Raw genomic sequence first — 20,050 nt, 5'->3', positions numbered from 1 at the left:
CAGCCCCCGCTGCGCTCCCCCTGGGCTTTGTCAGGGGTGTTGGAGGGCAAACCCAGCCCCATGGCACAGGCAGCTGGGGTGATACTGAGCTCCTGGGGGGGTACGGTGTGTGCAGGGCCTTGTTTTCACCAGGATTTCACCCTGTTCCTGCTCCCTGCCCGTGTAGTTTGCGCTCCTGTCACCAACCCAGCTGGACGTGCCATGCATCCCCTCTGCGGGCGGTGGGGAGAAGCGGAGCAGGGGGTCCCCGTGCCGCACGCGGGACTGGGATGCGGCTGCAGCGCTTCCCACAGATGCTGATGTCCGCGGGCAGAAGGGCCAGAATCTGGGTGTCCGTCCCCCGCCAGGTTTCCCACGGTGCTGGGGCCCCGGCTGCAGGGATGGCAGCCCCCGATGAGCCCCCCGCTGTGGGGTTCTCTCCCTTTGCTGAGCCTTGGCCAGCTGGGCAGGGTGACATCGAGCAGCACAGCGTGCGATGCTGGCAACCTTGGGCTCCTGTGGAGCTCGGAGTGCATCTGAGCAGCTACGTAGGGATGGGGTTTGTGCGGGTTAGGGGGAGGAAGGGCTGCCTTCCAGCTTGGGGGTGCACGTCCCCCCTGCCCATCACTGCCTTAGCTTCCAAAATCCCCTCTGCTTGGAGAGGAGAGAAGCCCTTTGCGGTTGCCTTCACCCCTCGGCCGCTGTGCGTGGAGTGCAGCCGCACAGCCAGCGGGCGCCCGTGTCGCAGAGGGCAGCAGGAAGCCCCTCGCAGGGAGGAACGAGTGCTTTTCCCAGCGCTGGAAGCCCAGGCTGGGTGCTTGCGGGAAGCACCGTGTGTTTTGAGTCCAGCTCTGCAGCTCTTGCATAATTCGTGCCTCAGCCGGCTCCAGGGAGGTGGTGGGGAGCGCTGCCAGGAGACCACAGGACAGACCCCATGGGACCCCCTAAGGCAGGACTGGAGGGTAGGAGCCTCTTTGTTCCCTCTGCCTGATCACAGCATGCTCAGGACCCCAAAAAGCCCTGAGTGAGGCAGTGCAGCCCCATGGCTCCGTGGCGTGTTGCCCCGTTCCCAGCAGGGATCACGGGAATATTCCCCTGTTTGGATCAAAACACCATTGTTTTGCAGCAGCTCTGCCCGCTCGCAGCCCTGGCCCTTTCACCAGAGCAGCCTCCTGGGTACCGCAGGGTCAGTGCGGCAGTGGGGAAGGGGCTGTGTTAGGGGTGTCGCACCGCTCCCAGTTTGGACAGGTAACAGCATAATAAATGTTGTGCTCATTCCTGGTTTGACTTAAATCAAGCTTGCTCACCAGGTCCTGGCTCCTCGTGTTTGTGCGGGAGGGATTTTCCAGCAGACAAACATTAAGAGGTGGGTGTCGCAGCCCTGTTCTGTTTCAAAACGCACCTGGAAGGTTTCTCCTCGGTGCAAATGAGGGGCTGCTGTCACGGCACAGCGAGATCCAGCCACACTGCGTATTGACCAGGCTGCTGGTCTGCACCGATTTACCAGGGTCTGATTCCCTCGCTCCCAGTTCTGTATAATTCATTAGGAGAGATGTAAATGGAAGTGCTCAGGCCCCACCGCTTTGCGGAGCGACGGATGGCACGGCAGATGAGACAGGCAGCGGCGTATTTCTGGTGCAGACCTGCAGCGTGGGCTGTGCAGAGGGCGAGCGAGCGGCACGCAGAGCCGGCTCGCTTCCAAAGGAAGGGATCCGGGCGCTCCAAGCCAGGGAAAGCATTTCCTTCCAGCTCACCTGGTGCTGAGCTGTGTTCAGCATTGCCAGATCTTCCTATGGAAGGAAGGTTCTGAGGAAATTTCTAGCAGTGCCCATGGTCACCGTTAGTTGTTTTCTCTGGGTATTTATCTATCCAGCTATTTCAGCTGGGGATGAGGCCAGTGTTCCCTGCAGCATCCCTTCTTCACTGGAGTAAAGGCTGAAAGGCTTCAAATTTTCCACAAAGGAAAAATTTTAAAAGGTGGCTCTCTCAAAACCCTCCTGAACTTCACATGTTTCACTTTGGTGAGGGGTATTTGGCTGGGAACGCGGTGTATTTTTAGCATATGGTGCGTGTGGAAATAAAGGAGTGAAGTCATTTGAAAAGAGAGGATCTGGACGCCTCTGCAACTTTCTCTTCTGTTTTTGTTATGGTTTTTTTTTCCTGCAAATAAGGTATTCTTCAGGCCCCTTTGATGTGGAAGGTGTTTGATTATTGGGTGGGCTCAGGCGGTGGCCCGGGGGAAGGGTCTGCCAGGTCTGCTTTCTGCGGGAAGTCGGTGTTTGGGCTGCGCAGGATGGTGGTGCCAGCGGCGCATTGGGCATGTGCCAGGTGGTGCCAGGGCGAGATGGAGGGGTGAAGCCTTCTTTTATTCTGTTGTGGCATCTGGGCTGTGTCATTCTCTGGGACCTGCTGTCCCCAAGTGTGAGGATGCTGGGATGTGCTTTCACATCTCCTGCCCCTTGGTGGAAGGGGCCATGAGAGCCCCCGAGGCAGGACGCAGGGTGTGGACATCCTGGCAGAGGAGCCGAGCAGGTGGGGGGATCTGGAGCTGATCCATTCCCAAGCTCACAGCCGTGTGCTCAGGACCGGGAATGCCCCGGTGTGGGATGAGGGCTCTCCATCGCCCGTGAGTCAGTCAGTGGGAGTCATGGCAGCGTTTGCTCTGCGCATCCAGCCTTGAGTCGCATTTATGGACCTGTACCCCAGTGCCATGAGTTATTTCTACCCGACAGCCCTCTGTGCCTCAGACAAGAGCCAGCATGATGCGAGTCAAGTGGTGGCACTGTGCAGAACCCTTGACTTGAAACTCAGCAGCTCTCTGGAACTATGAGGCTTTCTCTCCCCTCAAAGCCTCGGCTGCTCTTGTGGACACAGAGCCTATAGCTAGAGATGTTCCTCCCCATCTCAGAAGCGTTCACCAGGGATGGGTTTAACATTTATTATTTGTGCTCTTGAGGCAGGGAAGACTCAAGGAAGTGTTTTGTACTGGGATGCAAAGCTGATGATGAGCGGACAGTGGTGCGTGCACGTACCTGGGATCCCTCCGTGGGATGGGAGAAGGTTTGTGGAAACGGTTCCCACTGGCATGTTGGGAAGGAGTGTTGTCTTCTTTCTCCCTGGGATGTGTTTGGCTCTAGTCCTGATTTTTTTACCTGCACAGGAAGGAACGGCACGACAAAGCCAAGTGTCTTCTCAGCACTAGCAGCACGAAGAGTAGCAAGTGCCAAGCAGAGACAAAGCCTGGTCACCGAGGGCACCCTGTTCGGTGCCATCTGTCCCTGAGACACCAGGAGAGCTGGAGGGAAGCGGAGCTGAGGGATGTGTGAGCGAGTGCTTGAGGGCTGCCTGCTCTCACGAGGTGTTGGGTACCTGCAGCAGCTCCATCCAGCCTGGCAGCTTTGGCTCGCTGACGGCTGATGGAGCCATCCCTGGTAACAGGAGAGCTCTGGCAGCTCTCGGCTGCGGCAGCACAGGCTGTGAGGTTCCTGCACGGGGTCTTGCCTGGGCAGAGCTCCTGGGACCCCAGGAAGGGACGCTATGGGTAAGCCAGGGATAAATGTAGTCCTGCTCCACTGGGGGACTGGAACGGCACCCAGTGCTGGTCCCTCTGCAGAAGAGGGTGGTGATGGCCCTCCCAGAGCAGCTGGGCATTTGCCTGAGGCTTCTCCTCCAGCTTTCGATGCAGGTGCCTTAGCTGGGTGCTGCCATCCCAGCCCCGGTGATGATGATGAGCAGTCCCTGAGGACCTCCTGGCTCTTTTCAGCAATGGCCAGGGGAGCTGCAGATGATGGGTTCCTCTCTTGGGCACCTCTTCTGAGTGCCCAGCTGCGTTATCTGGGCCATGGGCTGTGCTCTAGGTGAGGGGGAGCCTCGAGAGCTTTGGGCATGGTCCCCGATTGAGGCAGGGCTCAGAGCAGCTTCGGTGCCAGTGGCAGGAGGGAACAGAGCAGCTTCTCACTGGCATAAGCAGGGCCTCTGTGGATACCTCACAGTCTGGACACCCTCTGCTCTGCTCAGGGTGAGACACATCGTGGTGAGGACGCTCCTGTGCAGGGTCTGGGGCCCAGCACAAGGGCAGTGAAGGAGAATCAGTGGGTGCTGGTCAGTACCCAGGGCTGCCTGGAGACAGCGAGCGTTCCCGCGCCACGCGGGGATCCTGTGCTAGCATCCAGCCACAGACGGGGCTGTGCAGCACGTGCTGTGCTTCTCGTCCTATAGGTTTGTCAAACTCTGGGTTTGTCTTCGGGCCATCTGTCTGAGCTGCCGGATTGCCGCCTTCCTGATGACACCGGCCTCTGTGGGAGCTGGCTCTGTCACCACATGGAAAAGCGTTCCCAAGCTGGGCTTGTGAATATGAATATGTTCCCATGTTAGACTTGTGAATCCCCAAAAATCCACTTCTTGGGGCAACGTGGCCTTCTTACAGGTGTCCTGTGAACAAAGGAGCTAAAGTCATGGGAGGAATTGTTCCTCCAGCAGTACAAGCGATGTGAGCTGCTGGGGATGCCGTGCGGGCTGCAGCCTGGAGCCACAGCTGAAGTTGTGTTCATTGCCATCACCAAGGGCTGACTGGGGCACCAGCTGGGCAAACTGGTGTTTGCGGTACTCATGAACCAAGTAAGGTCCACTCATGCAAGCAATGTACTCATCCAGCAGTGGGTTTTTTAATGTTTACAGGTGTTTTTCCAGAAGACTGAGATGCACTAGCTGCCTTTTGCACATCTTCACAGAGCCAAGTGTGTGTCTCCGAGGCTGGGGACGGCGTCTGGGTGTGTGGGGCATCGTGTGTGCAGCAGGGAATACCCACCTGTCAGTAAAGCTGAGGTTTTCCAGGTCCAGCGTTAAGTTCAGCATCAGTGCCTCGGGTGCTGGAGCTCCAGCTTGCCAAGCCCTCAGCTGAGCAGCAGCTCCCTCTGGGCTGTGGGGATGTGTTTGGAGAAGCTGTTGGTTGTTGGATGGTTGAGAAAATGTGAGTTCGTGCATCCAAACTCCAAGCTGAAGGAGTAAAATAGGTGTTGGAATATTTTGGTTGCCAAAGACTGGCAGTCTTTATGGCATCACGTTGCAGCAGGGGAGGCTAAGACTGGATATTAGGAAAAAATTCTTTACCCAAGAGTGGTGAAGCACTGGCAGAGGCTCCCCAGGGCAGTGGGGGAGTCTCCATCCTTGGAGGGGTACAAAAAATGTGGCAATGTGGCACTCTGCGGCATGGTTTAGTGAGCACAGTGGTGTTGAGCTGATGGTTGGACTGGATGAGCTTGGAGGGCTTTTCCAACCTTAACAGTTCTAGAAGATGTGCCAGGGGAGGGTTCTTTGGTCATTAGGGAAAGGTTCTTCACCCAGAGGGTGGTGGAGCACTGGAACAGCTCCCAGGGAAGCAGTCATGGCACCAAACCCGACAATATTCCAGAGGCGTTTGGCCAAGGCCCTCAGCCCCACGGTGTGAATGTTGGGGTGTCCTGTGCAGGGACGGGAGTTGGACTTGACAATCCTTGTGGGGTCCTTCCAACTCAGGATGTTCTATGGTTCTATGAGTCAATCAAGGTTGATTTCTAGTAAAGCAAAAAGACTGAGAGCATTTTTAACTGTAAAACAAAAAAAAATCTGGAAACAAAAACAGTGTTAAAAAGTTTAGAAGGTTGTTTTCAATATTATTCTTTTTTAAAAAAAGCAGGGAGCACTTCTGGTTGCAAGATCTCAGGGCTCAAGCTAGACCGAGTCCAGAGGAGGCCATGAAGATGACCCAAAGGCTGGAGCACCTCCCGTATGAGGACAGGCTGAAAGTTGGGGTTGTTCAGCCTGGAGAAGAGAAGGCTGCATGGGGAAATCTTGGAGCAGCTTCCAGTGCTGAAAGGGGCTCCAGGAAAGCCAGGGAGGGGCTCTTGATCAGGGGGTGCAGGAATAGGACGAGGGGAACGATTTTGAGCTGAAAGAGGGGAGACTGAGATGACATCTTAGGAAGAGATGTTCTCCTGTGAGGATGCAGCCTCTGGGGTAGTTTTTTTACTGTCAGCAAGGAAAGGAGCTGCCCGGCCACTACATCTCCTCCATCCCAGTCCCGAGTCCTGCTTTCCCAGAGCACACGCTATGTAGGTCAGGGAAGCTAAAAGCTTCCTTGCTAGCTGTGGATTTTTAGATTCATCCATCCATTTTTAGACTCATCTATCCATCCAGAGCAGGAAAAAATCTCCTCCCTTGCCCTTTATGTCAGCTGCAATAACCGTCAGCTCCGTGAACAGGCAGCGCGTCCCTCTCTGCCACAGGCAGATGGAGGGTGTGCGGGGAGCATCCCCACTGCAGAGGGGCTGTGGGGCCCTGTGGTGGCACAACAGAACTGCTGTTGGGGAGAAAGGGTGACAGCCACCAGCGTGATGGGAGGTGTTTGTGGCTCAGTGCCCCCACTCCCACGCCGGCCCCTTCAGCAGAGTGGGCTCCATCTGTACCTTGGTCTGCAGGAACAGTGCCTGGCTGCATCTGTCACAGCATCCCAAGCAGTCTGGCGAGTTGTTCAGGCTGGAAAACACCCTGCTCTGCATCTTTAAAACTTCTGGAATACATTGGTTTTCTACGTTGTAGAATCATGGAATGGTTTGTGTTGGAAGGGTCCTCAAAGCCCATCCAATCCCACCCCTGCCATGGGCAGGGACACCTCCCACCGCATCAGGGGCTCCAAGCCCCATCCAGCCTGGCCTTGAACCCCTCCAGGGATGGAGCAGCCCCCACTTCTCTGGGCAACCTGGGCCAGGGCTTCCCCACCCTCACAGGAAAACATTTCTTCCCAAGATCTCATCTCGGTGTCCGGGGCAGGTGAGCAGCTGGTTCCATCCATGGGTCTGTCCCACTTCTGTTCACTGCCCAGCCGGGGCCGCGCTGCCACCAACCTCATTCCCAGGCTTAGTCAGTAGAGGCTGGTTTCGGAAACGCTGACGGGCTGTTGAGTTTGATGTGTCACTGTGATAGCAGAAAAGGATCATAATTTATGTGGAGGTAAAAGGTGGTGGGAGTTTTATTATTCAAATATAAAATAACTTCCTTCTCGCATGGGCGCTGCGCTTCCTGGCTGCTGTGTGGGGATAGATCAGAGTGACATGGGAGCTTCAGGAACCCACTTTTAATTGTATGTAGAGCAGGGTTGGGACCGAACTATCCTGGCCGCAGCCCTGCAGCAGGTGCTGGAGCTGCTCCGGCTGCAGTGGGAAGCTTTCAGCCCCACGTCATCCAGCGCCTCTGCTGACGGTGTTGGAAGTGCCATTTGCAAAGCCTTCAGGGAGTTCCCAGGTTTCAGAAAGTGGAGCAGGAGCTGCCTGACAAAACCCTTTGGTGCTGGTGTGATGCGGAGGTGCCTCGATGGACCTGGTGGGTGTTGCAGGACCCTGCCCTGCTCCTTACACTGGTCCTTACCCTGGTCCCTGCTGCAGGCTTTGCCACCCCTTACTTGAAAATCTGGCAAGTCCTGAAGCTGCATGAGGTGCTGCTTCTCCAGGAGGCCCTGGTTAAGATCAGGATGCTCCAACCCAGTGTGGTGCCTGGTCCTGCCAGGGCTCTGAGCGGGTGCGCTCACCCTCCGGAGGAGTTGGGGTGCTGCGTCGTCCCCGAGGGACCCACAGCACCCAGGAAGGGCAGCCCAGGGACTCCTGTCCTGTACCCTCCTGCCAGGCAGGGACTGGTTTGGGGGGCCGCAGGCATCTCCCATGTTTCTGGTCCCATGGAACCTGGTGGAGCGCGGAGGTGCAGCATTGTGTTGGTTTGTCCCTGCAGCACCGGGAGCTCGTGGGGACACTGGAGCTGGCAAAGGGCTTCCCACCGTGGGTGTCCCTGCCGGGACGCTGGGGCTGGGCAACACCCTGATATTCCTGGTGATATCGGTGATGTTCCTGCGCCCAGTGTGCAAGGGTGAGGACTTTGATCCTTGCAGATGAGGGGAGCTATTTCGAGTGCTGTCTGCAGGGGAAGGGGTGTCAGAGATGGGCATAGAGCAGAGGCACAGAACCACTGCAGCTTCAGAGATCAACAAGTTCGGGGGGGATTTTCTCTTGGAGATGTCTCTTTGCCAATTTAAGCCTTTGGAACTTAGGGGAGGGAGAAGAAAGAAGGGTGAGAAGCAAAGGGCTGGGGAGCTGCTCAGCTCCAGGCCCACAGACAAAGGTGAGCCACCAGCCCCACTGCCCCGAGCTCTTGCCAGGCTGGCTGCATGGGATGGCGATGCAGTGGGAGAGGGATAATGGAATGTTTTACCATGGAGAAGGCTCTGTAGGGACAAAACCCGTCTGCAGTATCAGCAGTAAAAGGATATTGCACCTAAAGGATTCCTTATAGAGGTGAAGGAGAGGGATCTTCTTATAGTCACAACGCCAACCCGTTGCACCCCAAGGGCGAATGAGCTGTTTCTGTGGGAGGCTCTGGTGTGGCCCCAGGGCACCACGGGGACCCTGGGCTCCCCTTCTCCTCTGCAGGACCCGGACAGGTGAGCGAGCTCAGAGCATGTTTCTCAGGCTGTCACCCGGTGAGACACAAGCCTTCAGTGGCCATGGTGCAGGGTGTCTGTCTGTCCTCGCTGCCTGTCCCGGCAGGGTCATCTCCCTGGGTGTCTGTCTGTCCGTGCTGCTCCAGGCTGGGTTTGGTTTTGTGCCGTGATACCTATTATTCAGATTTCCTCGTTAAACCTCACAGAGGAGCAGATGATGCCAGGATGAGCTTTTTTCTCATGGTTTTCGTTCTAGCCCAGTTTTTCCGGGCCGCATCCGGCATTGCAGCATGGTACCTGTTTCCTAGGAGACCGCGGGAAGGCACCGGAGCAGCACAAGCCCCAGCCGGCGCGCGCTGCCACCACGCACAATTAGCACAACTACTGTAAATGTCAAGGGAGGCTAAATATAGCGCTGGGCCCAGCCTCGTACACCGTCTCCCGGCCCAGCCTCGAGCCCCACGAGCCCGTGGGGCCAGGGCCGTGCTCAGCGCCGGGCAGCGGCGGAGTTCGCTTTGGTGCCCGCTGCCCGTGCCGCGGGGATGCAGGCAGCCGGGGGCAGGAATTGCGCTTGCTCAGCCGCCCCGTCCCCTGCGTTGTCCCCTGTGATCACCGGCAGCCTCGCGGTCCTGCGAGGGTTTAGGTTGATCTGAAACCTGGTGTCTGCGCAGCAGGATTTCCTCTCTCAGCCCTGTCCTCGCCGCGGGAGCAGCTTCTCCCTGAGCGCCAAGGGCCACGTCCCAGCCCTGCTCCTGGGGCTTCAAAGTGGTTTCATAGAACCATGGAATTGTACTTGGGGCTGGAAGGGACCTTTACAGCTCATCCAGTCCAACCCCCCTGCGGGAGCAGGGATGGCTTGAGCCAGATCAGTTCATTTATTTTTAAACAAAGCAACCCACGGTTGATCAAGTACTTTTCTAACGGCCTCCTCAACCTCTGTTTGCTCCTGCAGCATTACTTTACTGTTAATTTCAACCATGAGAACCAGAAGAGCCTGGAGCTGAGGACCGAGGATGCCAAGGACTGCGACGAGTGGGTGGCAGCTATAGCTCACGCCAGGTATCGCCCTGTGCTTGCGGGTGGGGGGTGTTGGAGGTGAAACCCCACCGGGTTCAAAGCCCTTCAGGAAGGGTTTCCTCTGGAATAGCAACAATGATTGGAAGATCTTTCCAAGCTTGTGCGTCTGTGCCATGGGAATGCCAGCACAGCCCACTTGTTAGGCCCAGGGAGAGCGATCAGGAGCCGGCACGGTGCAGGCGCAGGAGGGTGCCAGGCTGGCAGTGAGAAGGGGAGGAGATGAGTATTGTGTGCTGGAGATTAGGGAAATATCACCTGCTGGGACAGCCTAACAAGAGAAGATGCTCATGAGAGCCTGTGCCAGGAGTGTACTTCCCATTAAACTTTTGGGATGGCGCCATGGCATTATTGGTTTTTTTTAAGTCTCCTACAATTTCCTAAAAATCTATATTGTCTTTTCTGTTTGCGCCTTCTTTGGGAACCCCAGTTCTCTGCAAATCTGAGTTCTCCTCTCCCAGTCGGTCAATTCTGAGAGGCAGCATCCCAGACCGCGAGAAGCATCTCTCTGTTCATTCACCCTGCGCATACTCCAAGCTGGAGGGGCAAGGGCATCTTGTGGGCAGCTGGGAAGGAGAATCCTTCCCCAGCGAACAGCAGTGTGCACACACCTAATTCTGTGTGCACGTCCCAGGGGCCGCGGCAGCTGGTCTGGGGGAGGAGAGGGGCTCACGGCCGTCTCTGCCTGCAGCTACAGGAACCTGGCGACGGAGCACGAGGCGCTGATGCAGAAGTACCTCCATCTCCTGCAGATTGTGGAAACGGAGAAGACTGTTGCCAAGCAACTCCGCCAGCAGATCGAGGACGGGGAGATCGAGATCGAGCGCTTGAAGGCCGAGGTGAAGAGCCTGGCATCACCCCGTGGATGTGCTCTTTGGGGCAACCCACGGGCTGCAAGTGGGATGACAGGGATCTGGGGGAGTTGCAGCCAGGATATTTATGCTTAATGCCATCAGGTTGGCCTCTCTTGCAGAGAGGGACGAGGTTGTCACCTTGGTTGGAGGGTTTTCTTGCTGGAGCTGTGCAGTGAGCAGCTGTGCTGCCGTGCACAGTCCGTGTGTGGCTTGGAGTGGTCTCTGGCCCTGGGACGCTGCCGTGGTTGGGAAGGGTTTCCTCCAGCAACGAGCGCTGGGGACCAGGCTGGCGAGCTGGTCCCTTGGGTTCAGGAGTGGGTTTTAGATGGGGGATGGAGAATTCTTATCCTACCATTTCACCTTCCTTATTTTCATCCTGGGTACTTTGATTAGAGCTGGTAATGCCTCGATTAGGCAGTAGCATCTGCCAGGCGGTGCAAAGCTTGAGGAGTAACAGAAAAAGGGAAGAGGTGTCTGTGGCCTCAGGAGGGAACCTTGTGCAGGTGCCAGCTGCAGCGTTCTGATAACCCAATATGCGTCAGGGAATTCATTGCACGGTGCTGGAAACGAAGCAAACGCTTTGCTAAGAAGGGAGTATCTCTTCAGTGAGAACAGCCCCTACAACCTGTTGCCTGTAGCTTCTCCCAGCAGCTTTCTCAGCTGTTTGCTGCTCAGTACTTTGTGGCGTTGAGCTGTAGGAAGGGTGACACGGCACGGGTTACAGCAGACAGAGCAGCAGAGTGCAAAAGTGACTCAGCAGGCGGTGCCAAGGGACGCCGGCGGCTCTGAGGCACCCAGCGGTGGATGCTCGCAGGCGTGGATCTGCCCTGCCCTGCCTGGCCCTGCGAGTCCCTCGCTGTCTGCTGGGCTGAGGCATGACCCGAGTCAGTCTGAATCTCCAGATTGCTATGAAGGAGGCAGTTGGAGAGAGGCAAGGGCAGGAGTGGGTTGGCACCTCCCTATGGGGGTGTTTTCCTTTATATTTTTAATTTTTGAGTTAAAGCCTGCAGGTCAGTGGCAGTCCCAGCCACGAGTCAGGGCAGCAGTGTGCTGAGGGCTGCTGTTAGTCCTGGGGAACTGGGGACTCACAAACCTGTGCCAGGAGCAGTTTCAGCTCAGCTGAATTGATGCTCTCTGACAGAGCAGGATCAGCCCCCAAACTGCTCCAGCCATGGGCTGAGGCACCTGCTCAGGGAGGAGTTTCTCCTGGGACCCCAGTCTGATGCAGGTTGGGAGCATCCCGGGTCCAGTCCAACCTCTGAGCCAGGCTGAGCTCTGCATCATCGCCCAACGATGATTCCAGCTGGGGAGGTTAGAGCTATGTTAAGAACTCTGAAATCTGCTGAGGGGCCGGGATCAGAGCCGCCTGGCAGAGCCGCAGCCCTGTCCTCTGTGCCCAGGGGCTTTTGATTTTACCTAGTGCTAGGTTTTGGCTTTTTACTCTTCCACGTGCTTTGAAGCAGAGATCAAATAATCATCTTCCACTTTATTCCACTTTAATGTGCAAATGTTGCTCGCTCAGTTTCAAAGAAAAAAGAAACCAAAATAAAGCCAGGACACAGGCAAACCTGCTTGGTGGGTGCTGGTCAAGATGCACCGGGAGCTAGCATGGGGAATGGCCTCGGTGCTCTCAAACACTTCCACGCAGAGGGTGTGCAGGGGGTGTTTGATGACTTAAAATCCCATTGGAGGGCAGGGGGAGAGGAAAGAGTCTCTGGAGTCTCTGAAGTCTCTTCTAAAATCTATTCCTGTGGAATAACATGGGTTGAAACCACTAGAGCCATGTAGGAGCTGAATCGGTGCCCACGAGCCTGCGATTGCTTTCTCAGGTGTGTTGGTGCTGCTGCAGTGCTGGGGCGACGGCGCTAGGATAGCAGGGATGCTGAGGATGCTGGAGATGCTGGGAAAAAGGGATGCCCTGGCAGCATGGGTGCCTCCAGCCGAGCTGTGGTCAGGGTGCGCCGGCAGCATGCCAGAAAGGCAGCAGCAAACCCCGTTCTGTCACGATGCCACTTCACTGAGCAGGGCCAGCGGGATGAGGGCTGGCCCCAGCCCTCCCTCCCAGTGCCTTGCAGTGGGATGGGGGTATTTTCTGGGAAGGAGCTTCCGTGTTGGACACTGGAAGAACTGGGAATCTTTGGGAGAGCTCAGCGCCAAGAGGTGGCTGTTGGGGTTCCTTCAGATATGGTGGCCAAATTGACCCACAGCATTTTTAGCTTCTTACGGCATGAAAAAAACACAGCTCTTCATTACTTTGGATTTTGTGGAAGTCACCTCCTCTTCCCAGGCTGTGACCACACAGCAGAGACAGCTCTGCCCCATCTGCCTGCCTGGCAGCTGCTCCTTCTCCTCCTTTCCTCTGCTTTCCCTCCTGACAGTGCAGATACCAAAATCCTAACACGCACATAGCATGCACTGCGGTTGTGCATTTCGGTTCCTGCGGCTGTCAAGTCCTGGTGTTGCTGAGAAGCAGAGTCTGCAGCTGAAAAAGAGCTCAGCTCCTTTCTTTCCAAAACATTTTGGGAAGTGCTCTTGGAAAGTTCTTTTCTTGGTTTTATTATTTTCTATAAAATGGTGGCTTCTTCATCTGTGTTGTCCACCCATCTCCCACTAAGGCAGAGTCAGCACAATGTGTTCCCATGTCCATAGCTAAGCTGGAGGCACGTGCCGGCCCTCGGCTTGGGATGTGCCACGGCAGCACAGCCACTCACACCCCCTGTGCTCGCAGATTGCCTCTCTGCTCAAGGACCACGAGCGCATCCAGGCCGGCCAGAGCAGCACACCCAGTGACGATGACAGTGACATCAAGAAAATCAAGAAGGTGAGTGAGCGGCATAGGAGCTGTGCTCAGTGCCAGAGCAGCCGTCGTGGCTTGGGGAGCTCTCTGTGTAGCTGCCTCTGCTCACAGGGGTGGTTTAGAGGAAAAGGTGTTTTGGAAAACTGGAAACCTCTCTGGTGGTTGTGTTTGCTCCCTGGGGCTCTGCCCGCTCTCCTCGGGTGAGCAAGGCATCCCTGCCTCTGCTGGCTCGCGCACAAAGAGCATGATGATCCTAGGGCTGGAGAACCTCCCACGCAAGGACAGGCTGGCAGAGTTGGGGTTGTTCGACCTGGAGAAGAGAAGGCTGCGAGGAGAGACCTTAGAGCAGCTTCCAGGACTGAAAGGGGCTCCAGGAAAGCTGGGGAGGGGCTCTTGATCAGAGACTTCAGGGAAAGGACAAGGGGAACGATTTTCATCTGAAAGAGGGGAGATTGAGATGAGATCTTAGGGAGAAATGTTTTGCTGTGAGGGTGGAGAGGCCCTGGCCCAGGTTGCCCAGAGCAGGGCTGGCTGCCCCATCCCTGGAGGTGTCCAAGGCCAGGCTGGATGGGGCTTGGAGCCCCTGATGCGGTGGGAGGTGTCCCTGCCCATGGCAGGGGGTGGGACTGGGTGGGCTTTGAGATCCCTTCCAGCCCAAACCATCCCATGATTCTGTAAAGTGAGTTATTGTTCGTTTCCCAGCTGGGGGTGCTCAGAGCAGCACTCATCCTAGTCACCACTGTGCCAGGGAAGCAGAGCGCCTGCCCGGCTCCTCAGCCCACATGCTAACGCGGCCGCTGCTCCCTCGGCAGGTGCAGAGCTTCCTTCGGGGCTGGCTGTGCCGGAGGAAGTGGAAGACGATCATCCAGGACTACATCAGGTCCCCCCACGCCGACAGCATGCGCAAAAGGAACCAAGTTGTCTTCAGCATGCTGGAGGCGGAGGCCGAGTACGTCCAGCAGCTCCACATCCTAGTCAATAACTTCCTGCGGCCGCTGCGGATGGCAGCCAGCTCCAAGAAGCCTCCCATCACGCATGATGATGTCAGCAGCATCTTCCTCAACAGGTGAGCGCCATCCCGGGCTCCAAGGCGTGTTGTGACAGGACAAGGAGTAATGGTTTTAAACTTAAGGGAGGGTGGATTTAGACTGGATATGAGGAAAAAAATTTTCACACTGAGAGTGCTGAGGCCCTGGCCCAGGTTGCTTGGGCAGGTGTTGGAGACCTCATGCCTGAAAACCCTAAAGGTCAGGTTGGATGGGGCTCTGAGCAACATGATCTGGTTAAAGATGTCCTTGCTCCTTCAAGGGGGTTGGACTGGATGACCTGTAAGGATCCCTTCCAACCCAAAGCATTCCGTGATTCTATGACTCCTGAGGGAGCTTCAGGCTCCTTGGTTCCTCCCTCTCCTCCTCTGTCCTCATCCATTGTTCCCTGCATGGTACTGGGGACCCTCTCAGTGCCCCACCTTGTGCAGCCACCTCCCCAGCCAGTCCGAGGGCTCCCGTCTGCCCCTCTGGCTGGTGTTTTTGTCTAATTACTCCTTATTTGCCATTTGTTCATCTGTCTTTTCTCCTTTTGGTTTATTTTTCAGTGAAACAATCATGTTTTTGCACCAAATCTTTTACCAAGGCCTGAAGGCGAGGATATCCAGCTGGCCCACGCTCGTGCTGGGTGAGTGCCTGTCGCCTCCTTGCAGTGTTTCCTTCCCGCTTGCCGGCAGAGCCGAGCCCACCCTCTTCCTCCCAGGGCAGCCTCGCAGGCGTTGCGCTAACCAGCGTTGGAACGCATCACTTGCATCACTTGTTCGTGCCAGTCACGGAAGCGAGGACCTGAGCAGAAATAAACAGAGAAACCCAAGTCCTGTGTTCCTGGCTTTGCCGAGCAGTGGAACAGGAGGGCTGGGCCATGCAGGGAGACCTGATGTTGAAGAGCATTGCTGTGGCTGATGAGACCCTCAGCTGGCTCTAAACCCAAACTGGGCAGGCTTGGGGCTGGCACAAGCACCACGAGGCCTCGCGGAGAGAGAGGGTGGTGGGGCAGGGGCTGTGCCGGGACCGCGGGCCAGGCCAGCGCACCCACCTCCCCGCCGCTTCTCTGCTTGCAGCCGATCTGTTCGACATCCTGCTGCCCATGCTGAACATCTACCAGGAGTTCGTGAGGAACCACCAGTACAGCCTGCAGATCCTGGCGCACTGCAAACAGAACCGGGACTTTGACAAGCTGCTGAAGCACTACGAGGCCAAGCCCGACTGCGAGGAGAGGACCCTGGAGACCTTCCTGACCTACCCCATGTTCCAGGTGACCACTGGTGCCGGGATCTGCCCCAGGGATTCCACCTCAGCACTGATGGGGTGGGATGGGCTGAGCCCCACAGCAGGCATTAGGTGATGGGAGGCAAAGCCTTGGTGAAGTTCACCTGAGCTGGACTCCATGAGGTCCCACTCTGCTCCTGGGATGAGTTCAGGCCATTGCTGGGCTTGTTGGTGCTGTGGGAAAACTTTGGGTAAAGCTGCCAGCTTCCTAGCTACCCTGTGTTGCTGGGACATAGATGAGGGTCTTGTGCAAAACCTCATGCTGTTCTGGCATTAAGTTCTGGCACAAGGAGCTTTGAAGCTTCCATAACCTCCCAGGTCAGAGAGTCTGAGCCATGCTGTTCCTAGCCGTGGTGTCCCCAGCCATGGTGACACCAGGAGCAGCGTGAGGTGGGCACCTGCAGCACTCTGTGACCCCTCCGGCCCTTCTGCACTGCACCACGGCTCATTCTCCACTCTGTTCTGTTGTGCCACAGATCCCCAGGTACATCCTGACACTGCACGAGCTGCTGGCTCACACTCCGCACGAGCACGTGGAGAGGAACAGCCTGGATTACGCCAAGTCCAAGCTGGAAGAGCTGTCCAGGTCAGAGCCACCGCTGCCTGCCCCTGCCCATCCTGGTGGCGGGGGCTGCAGGACCAAGGGCTCTTGTCCCCAGGCGGCTCGGGGTGGTGAGGGGCTCGTGGGCTGGGGGCAGCGGGCAGGGAGAGGGGCTGGGGCGGGCAGACACCGGCCCACAGGGCCTGCAGAGGGTCCAGTGCTGCTGGGACCAGGCTGGCCTGGGTGTTGCTACAGCACCCACAGGGTGAAGCCAGGGGAGGTGATCATGGAGGGGCTGTGCTGGGGTGGGATGCAGGCGAAGCTCAGTCCGTGGTTCACTTGGAGCCTGTTGGTTCTCCCTGACAAGGGCAAAAGCCTTCGTTGGCACAGGGTGATGGGCTGGGTCACACAGGGGTGCTGTGAGTGTGTTGGGCGCTCGCCTTGGTGCCCTCGGCTGCCCAGGCACCCCGCTGGCTGCCAGGGCACAGTCCTAACCCAAAGGAGCCTGTGCCAGTTTGGTCCTGCCTGCCCATTGCCCTCGTCCTCTGCTGAGATGCTCCCATGCTGTCTCCTGTAAAGAGTTTCCATCCATTTTCCTGCTCGTCAAGGTGCAGGGACATCAGAGGGGGCTGCTGGCAGGGGCATCTGTCTGCCCTAAATCTGAATTTGGGGATTTCTGAGCAAGAAGCACTCGTGTTTCAATATCTAGAAGTCTGCAGGTGCAGCCCAGGCCAATGCATAGGTCACCTTCTGTGCTCCTGACTCCATCTGTGTGGACGCAGATGGCTGCTGAGATTCACCTGATGTTCCTTTGGTTTGGGCTTACCTGGAGCAGCCCTTCCTGTGTGTCCCGAGGGATCCACTGGGAAAACTCATGTGGATCTCATCCATGCTCTGGTTTTCCCTTCCCCCTCCTTCAGGATAATGCACGATGAAGTGAGCGAGACTGAAAATATCCGAAAGAACCTGGCGATTGAGAGGATGATTATCGAGGGCTGTGAAATTCTTCTGGACACCAGCCAGACCTTTGTCAGGCAAGGTACAGTGTTGGCGCCAACATCCCTCCCCTGCATGGTTAACGCAGAGCCTGAGGCTCCCATCTCCGGTCCCTCGGTGCGTGCTCTGGTGAGCTGTGAAATGTGAAAATACAGCTTGTTTCCAACCTGTCTCCACCCCAAAGCACCTCACTTCCAGGCAGTTTCAGCATGGTATCTTATTCCATCCGTGGAGCAGAATGGGCGTCTTGGCTGTTAGTGATTTCCCACCACCTGGGAAGCAGTGGGACCCATCCTGACCTCCTGGGCACACTCAGTCCTGGAGGAGCACCCGTGCTGTGGGTGCAGGGGAGGCCTGGGGGCCATGGCTGGTGCCCCCCAGCCTCTGCGCCCCCATAACCTGTGGTGCTGGTGGCTCACGGTGCTCGGGGATGCGCTCGGCACTGCCCTGCTCCTGGGGACTGTGCCCTGCAAAGCTTTCCGGGGTGCCAGTGCCAAGGCTGTGTCTCTTCCGCCTCCGCAGGGTCCCTCATCCAAGTGCCGATGTCAGAGAAAGGGAAGATCACGCGGGGGCGGCTGGGTTCCCTCTCGCTGAGGAAGGAGGGCGAACGGCAGTGCTTCCTCTTCTCCAAGCACTTGATCATCTGCACCAGGGGCTCCGGAGGGAAACTGCATCTGACCAAGGTGTGAAGAGGGTGCTGCCGGGCTCGGGGGTGCTGGGGCTCGTGCACAGGGGTGGGGCAGAGGCTGCCACTGCAGTCCAAGCTGTCCAGGCTCTCCCGGTGACGCTGGGGTCAACAGCACAGAAGAGCTGCTGTGCAAGAAATGATTAAATAGCCAGAGGTGCACAGAATCACGGAGGGAATAGTTGTGAGAGTCTCTGCTGGTTTTCATATCACAGGAACTAAGGACACCCAACGCCACAGGTTTAAAACCAGAGAGTGATCCTTTCTCTCCCATGCCCTGTTAAATGTTGAAGTTGATTGTCAAGGATTTTTTGGGTGAGAGATGAGCAGGACCCATGCCTGGAGGGTGGATCTATCGAGATCTATGGAAGTGTGAGGGATCTTGAGTTCAGGGATTTCCTGTCACCACAGCTGGAAGCTGGAGGGGAAGGAAGAAAGGAGTTGTTCGCGGAGGCAAGGAGAAGGGAAAGTAGCCAGAAGTATGATTTTTGAGACCTGCAGATCTTCCAGGTTTTCCAACATTGTCTGCCTCAGGGACCCTCCCTGGCTGCAGCCTCCTGGGGGTGCTGGGTGGGCAGCAGGCAGGCGATAGGTTTTATTTCACGTGGTCAGTGATGTGCAGAGCTCTGACTCACGGGCAAAGATGAGAAACTGCAAGTTCTTGATGGATAGAGTGACTTGCAGCAGAAACCTCAGTGATCTATTGAGCGAGAAACTGAAATTACAGCCCAGGTTTGTGCCTAATGCTCCCAGGCTCCTCCAGCCCAACTCACGCTTTTGCTGGGGGAAGTTTTGCAGGTAATCGAGCAAGAATCGTACAGAAATTGCTCATTACTGGTGTTAAATTATCCGTTCGAAAAATTACAGTCCCTGGCAAAGAGCTGATAATTACAACAGGCTTTGGGGAAATTCGATTTAAAGCTCATATTCAATAATTGATAAACAAATTAGTTGATTGGTTATACAAGGAAAATATCCCAGCAGTATCCCAGCAATATCCCAGCAGTCAGGAACTGCCTTTTCCCAGCAAAAACAGGTGTGAGCTGTGTGCGTGCATCCTTGGGAGCATCACCCCGTCCCCATTGCCAGGGCTTGGGACATGGGGCAGGGACCAGAGCCAGAGTCCCAGGCAGCCACCAGCGCCCCAGGGGCAAATCTTTTCACTGATCCCCTATTCTTACCCCTGCAGAACGGCGTGATCTCACTCATCGACTGCACGCTGGTAGAGGAGCAGGAGAGCACCGATGAGGACGGTAGGTCCTTGGTGCGGGTGGACTCCCCTTGGGGCTGTGCTGAGCCCCAACACGTGGGTGCGGGATGGGAGGTTGGCTTGTGCCTCTCCCGATGGGTGCTGAGCAGACAGGAGCACCTCAAAAAGCGAAGTTGCAGCTGCTCCAGGCTGCTCTTTGCTGAGGTTAGCAGCAGCACTAGCACCACAGCCCGTGTCCGCTTTGTACCACGGCAGTTTTGGAGCTTGCAGCATGGTTGCATCATTGCAGGGCTGGGGAAGAACCCACAGCCAGTGGTGCTGGGGAGGTGCCAGGGGTGTGCAGGTCCCACTGGAAGCTGCATTTCATGCCAGAGCCTTGGCACAAGGCTGCTGCCAGCCCCAGCAATGTTTTCCCTGGCTGGAGGCAGCTGCTGTGCTCTGTGGCTGGGGACTGATGGCAGCATGATCTCCACTGTGTGGAGTAAAACCAGCTGCAGCATGGTTGGGGCAAATTGAGATGTTGAATAGATTCAAGGAAGTTATGATCTATTGACTGAATTAATTAAGTAAATTATTTACTGTGAACTGCACCGATGCAACTTTATGCAAATCTAACCTTCCCGAGGCAGGCAGCGAGCGGCACGGCTCTCTGCTGATGAGAGTCCTCAGCCATGCCTGCTTAACTGCAGGCTTGGGAAAAGGCAGGAGCTCCTCGATCTTGCATCCACACCGAGCGCTCCAACATGTGCCAGGCAGGGGGGTTCCCCCTTGGGATGTGGCACCAGGGTTCCAGCAGCGAGGCTGTCCTGTGCTTGTGGCGTGCAGACTTGGCTTTGCCAACGCAGAGCCTTTCCCCGGCAAACCCATCGTGTCCTCATCACAGACAGCCCAAAAACCACTACAAACTCCTTAAAACCCTAATGAAACCTGTGCTGGGAGAGAGGGCGTGGGGAAGTTTTCTCACAATCGGTGTGTGTGTTGTTTTTCTATCCCTAAGCAAAAGCATCGGGGCAAGACATCGACCACCTGGACTTCAAAATTGTGGTAGAGCCAAAAGACTCCTCATCTTTTACGGTGATCCTTGTGGCCTCGTCCAGGCAGGAGAAGGCTGCGTGGACCAGCGACATCAGCCAGG

The 20,050-nt window shown here is 56.5% G+C and overlaps 2 protein-coding genes across 3 annotated transcripts in view; one reads left to right on the top strand and one right to left on the bottom strand.

Annotated features, from left to right (window-relative positions):
• ANKRD34C (ankyrin repeat domain 34C) overlaps window positions 1-20,050 on the bottom strand; it is a 202,875-nt gene that overhangs the window by 56,699 nt on the left and 126,126 nt on the right. The gene's annotated exons all lie outside the window — the stretch shown is intronic.
• RASGRF1 (Ras protein specific guanine nucleotide releasing factor 1) overlaps window positions 1-20,050 on the top strand; it is a 36,845-nt gene that overhangs the window by 1,280 nt on the left and 15,515 nt on the right. For both annotated transcript variants that reach the window (XM_069866588.1, XM_069866586.1), the window contains exons 2-12: window positions 9,396-9,502; window positions 10,209-10,356; window positions 13,100-13,192; window positions 13,981-14,234; window positions 14,763-14,842; window positions 15,276-15,469; window positions 15,960-16,069; window positions 16,945-17,063; window positions 17,543-17,703; window positions 18,895-18,958; window positions 19,913-20,049. In XM_069866588.1, coding sequence (XP_069722689.1) covers window positions 9,396-9,502; window positions 10,209-10,356; window positions 13,100-13,192; window positions 13,981-14,234; window positions 14,763-14,842; window positions 15,276-15,469; window positions 15,960-16,069; window positions 16,945-17,063; window positions 17,543-17,703; window positions 18,895-18,958; window positions 19,913-20,049 — 1,467 coding nt within the window. The remainder of the gene's footprint in view (window positions 1-9,395; window positions 9,503-10,208; window positions 10,357-13,099; window positions 13,193-13,980; window positions 14,235-14,762; window positions 14,843-15,275; window positions 15,470-15,959; window positions 16,070-16,944; window positions 17,064-17,542; window positions 17,704-18,894; window positions 18,959-19,912; window position 20,050) is intronic.

The sequence above is a fragment of the Phaenicophaeus curvirostris genome, chromosome 12 (genome assembly GCF_032191515.1).
Source record: "Phaenicophaeus curvirostris isolate KB17595 chromosome 12, BPBGC_Pcur_1.0, whole genome shotgun sequence".
NCBI classification, from domain to species: Eukaryota; Metazoa; Chordata; class Aves; order Cuculiformes; family Cuculidae; genus Phaenicophaeus; species Phaenicophaeus curvirostris.
This window is presented reverse-complemented; position numbering and strand designations above follow the sequence as displayed.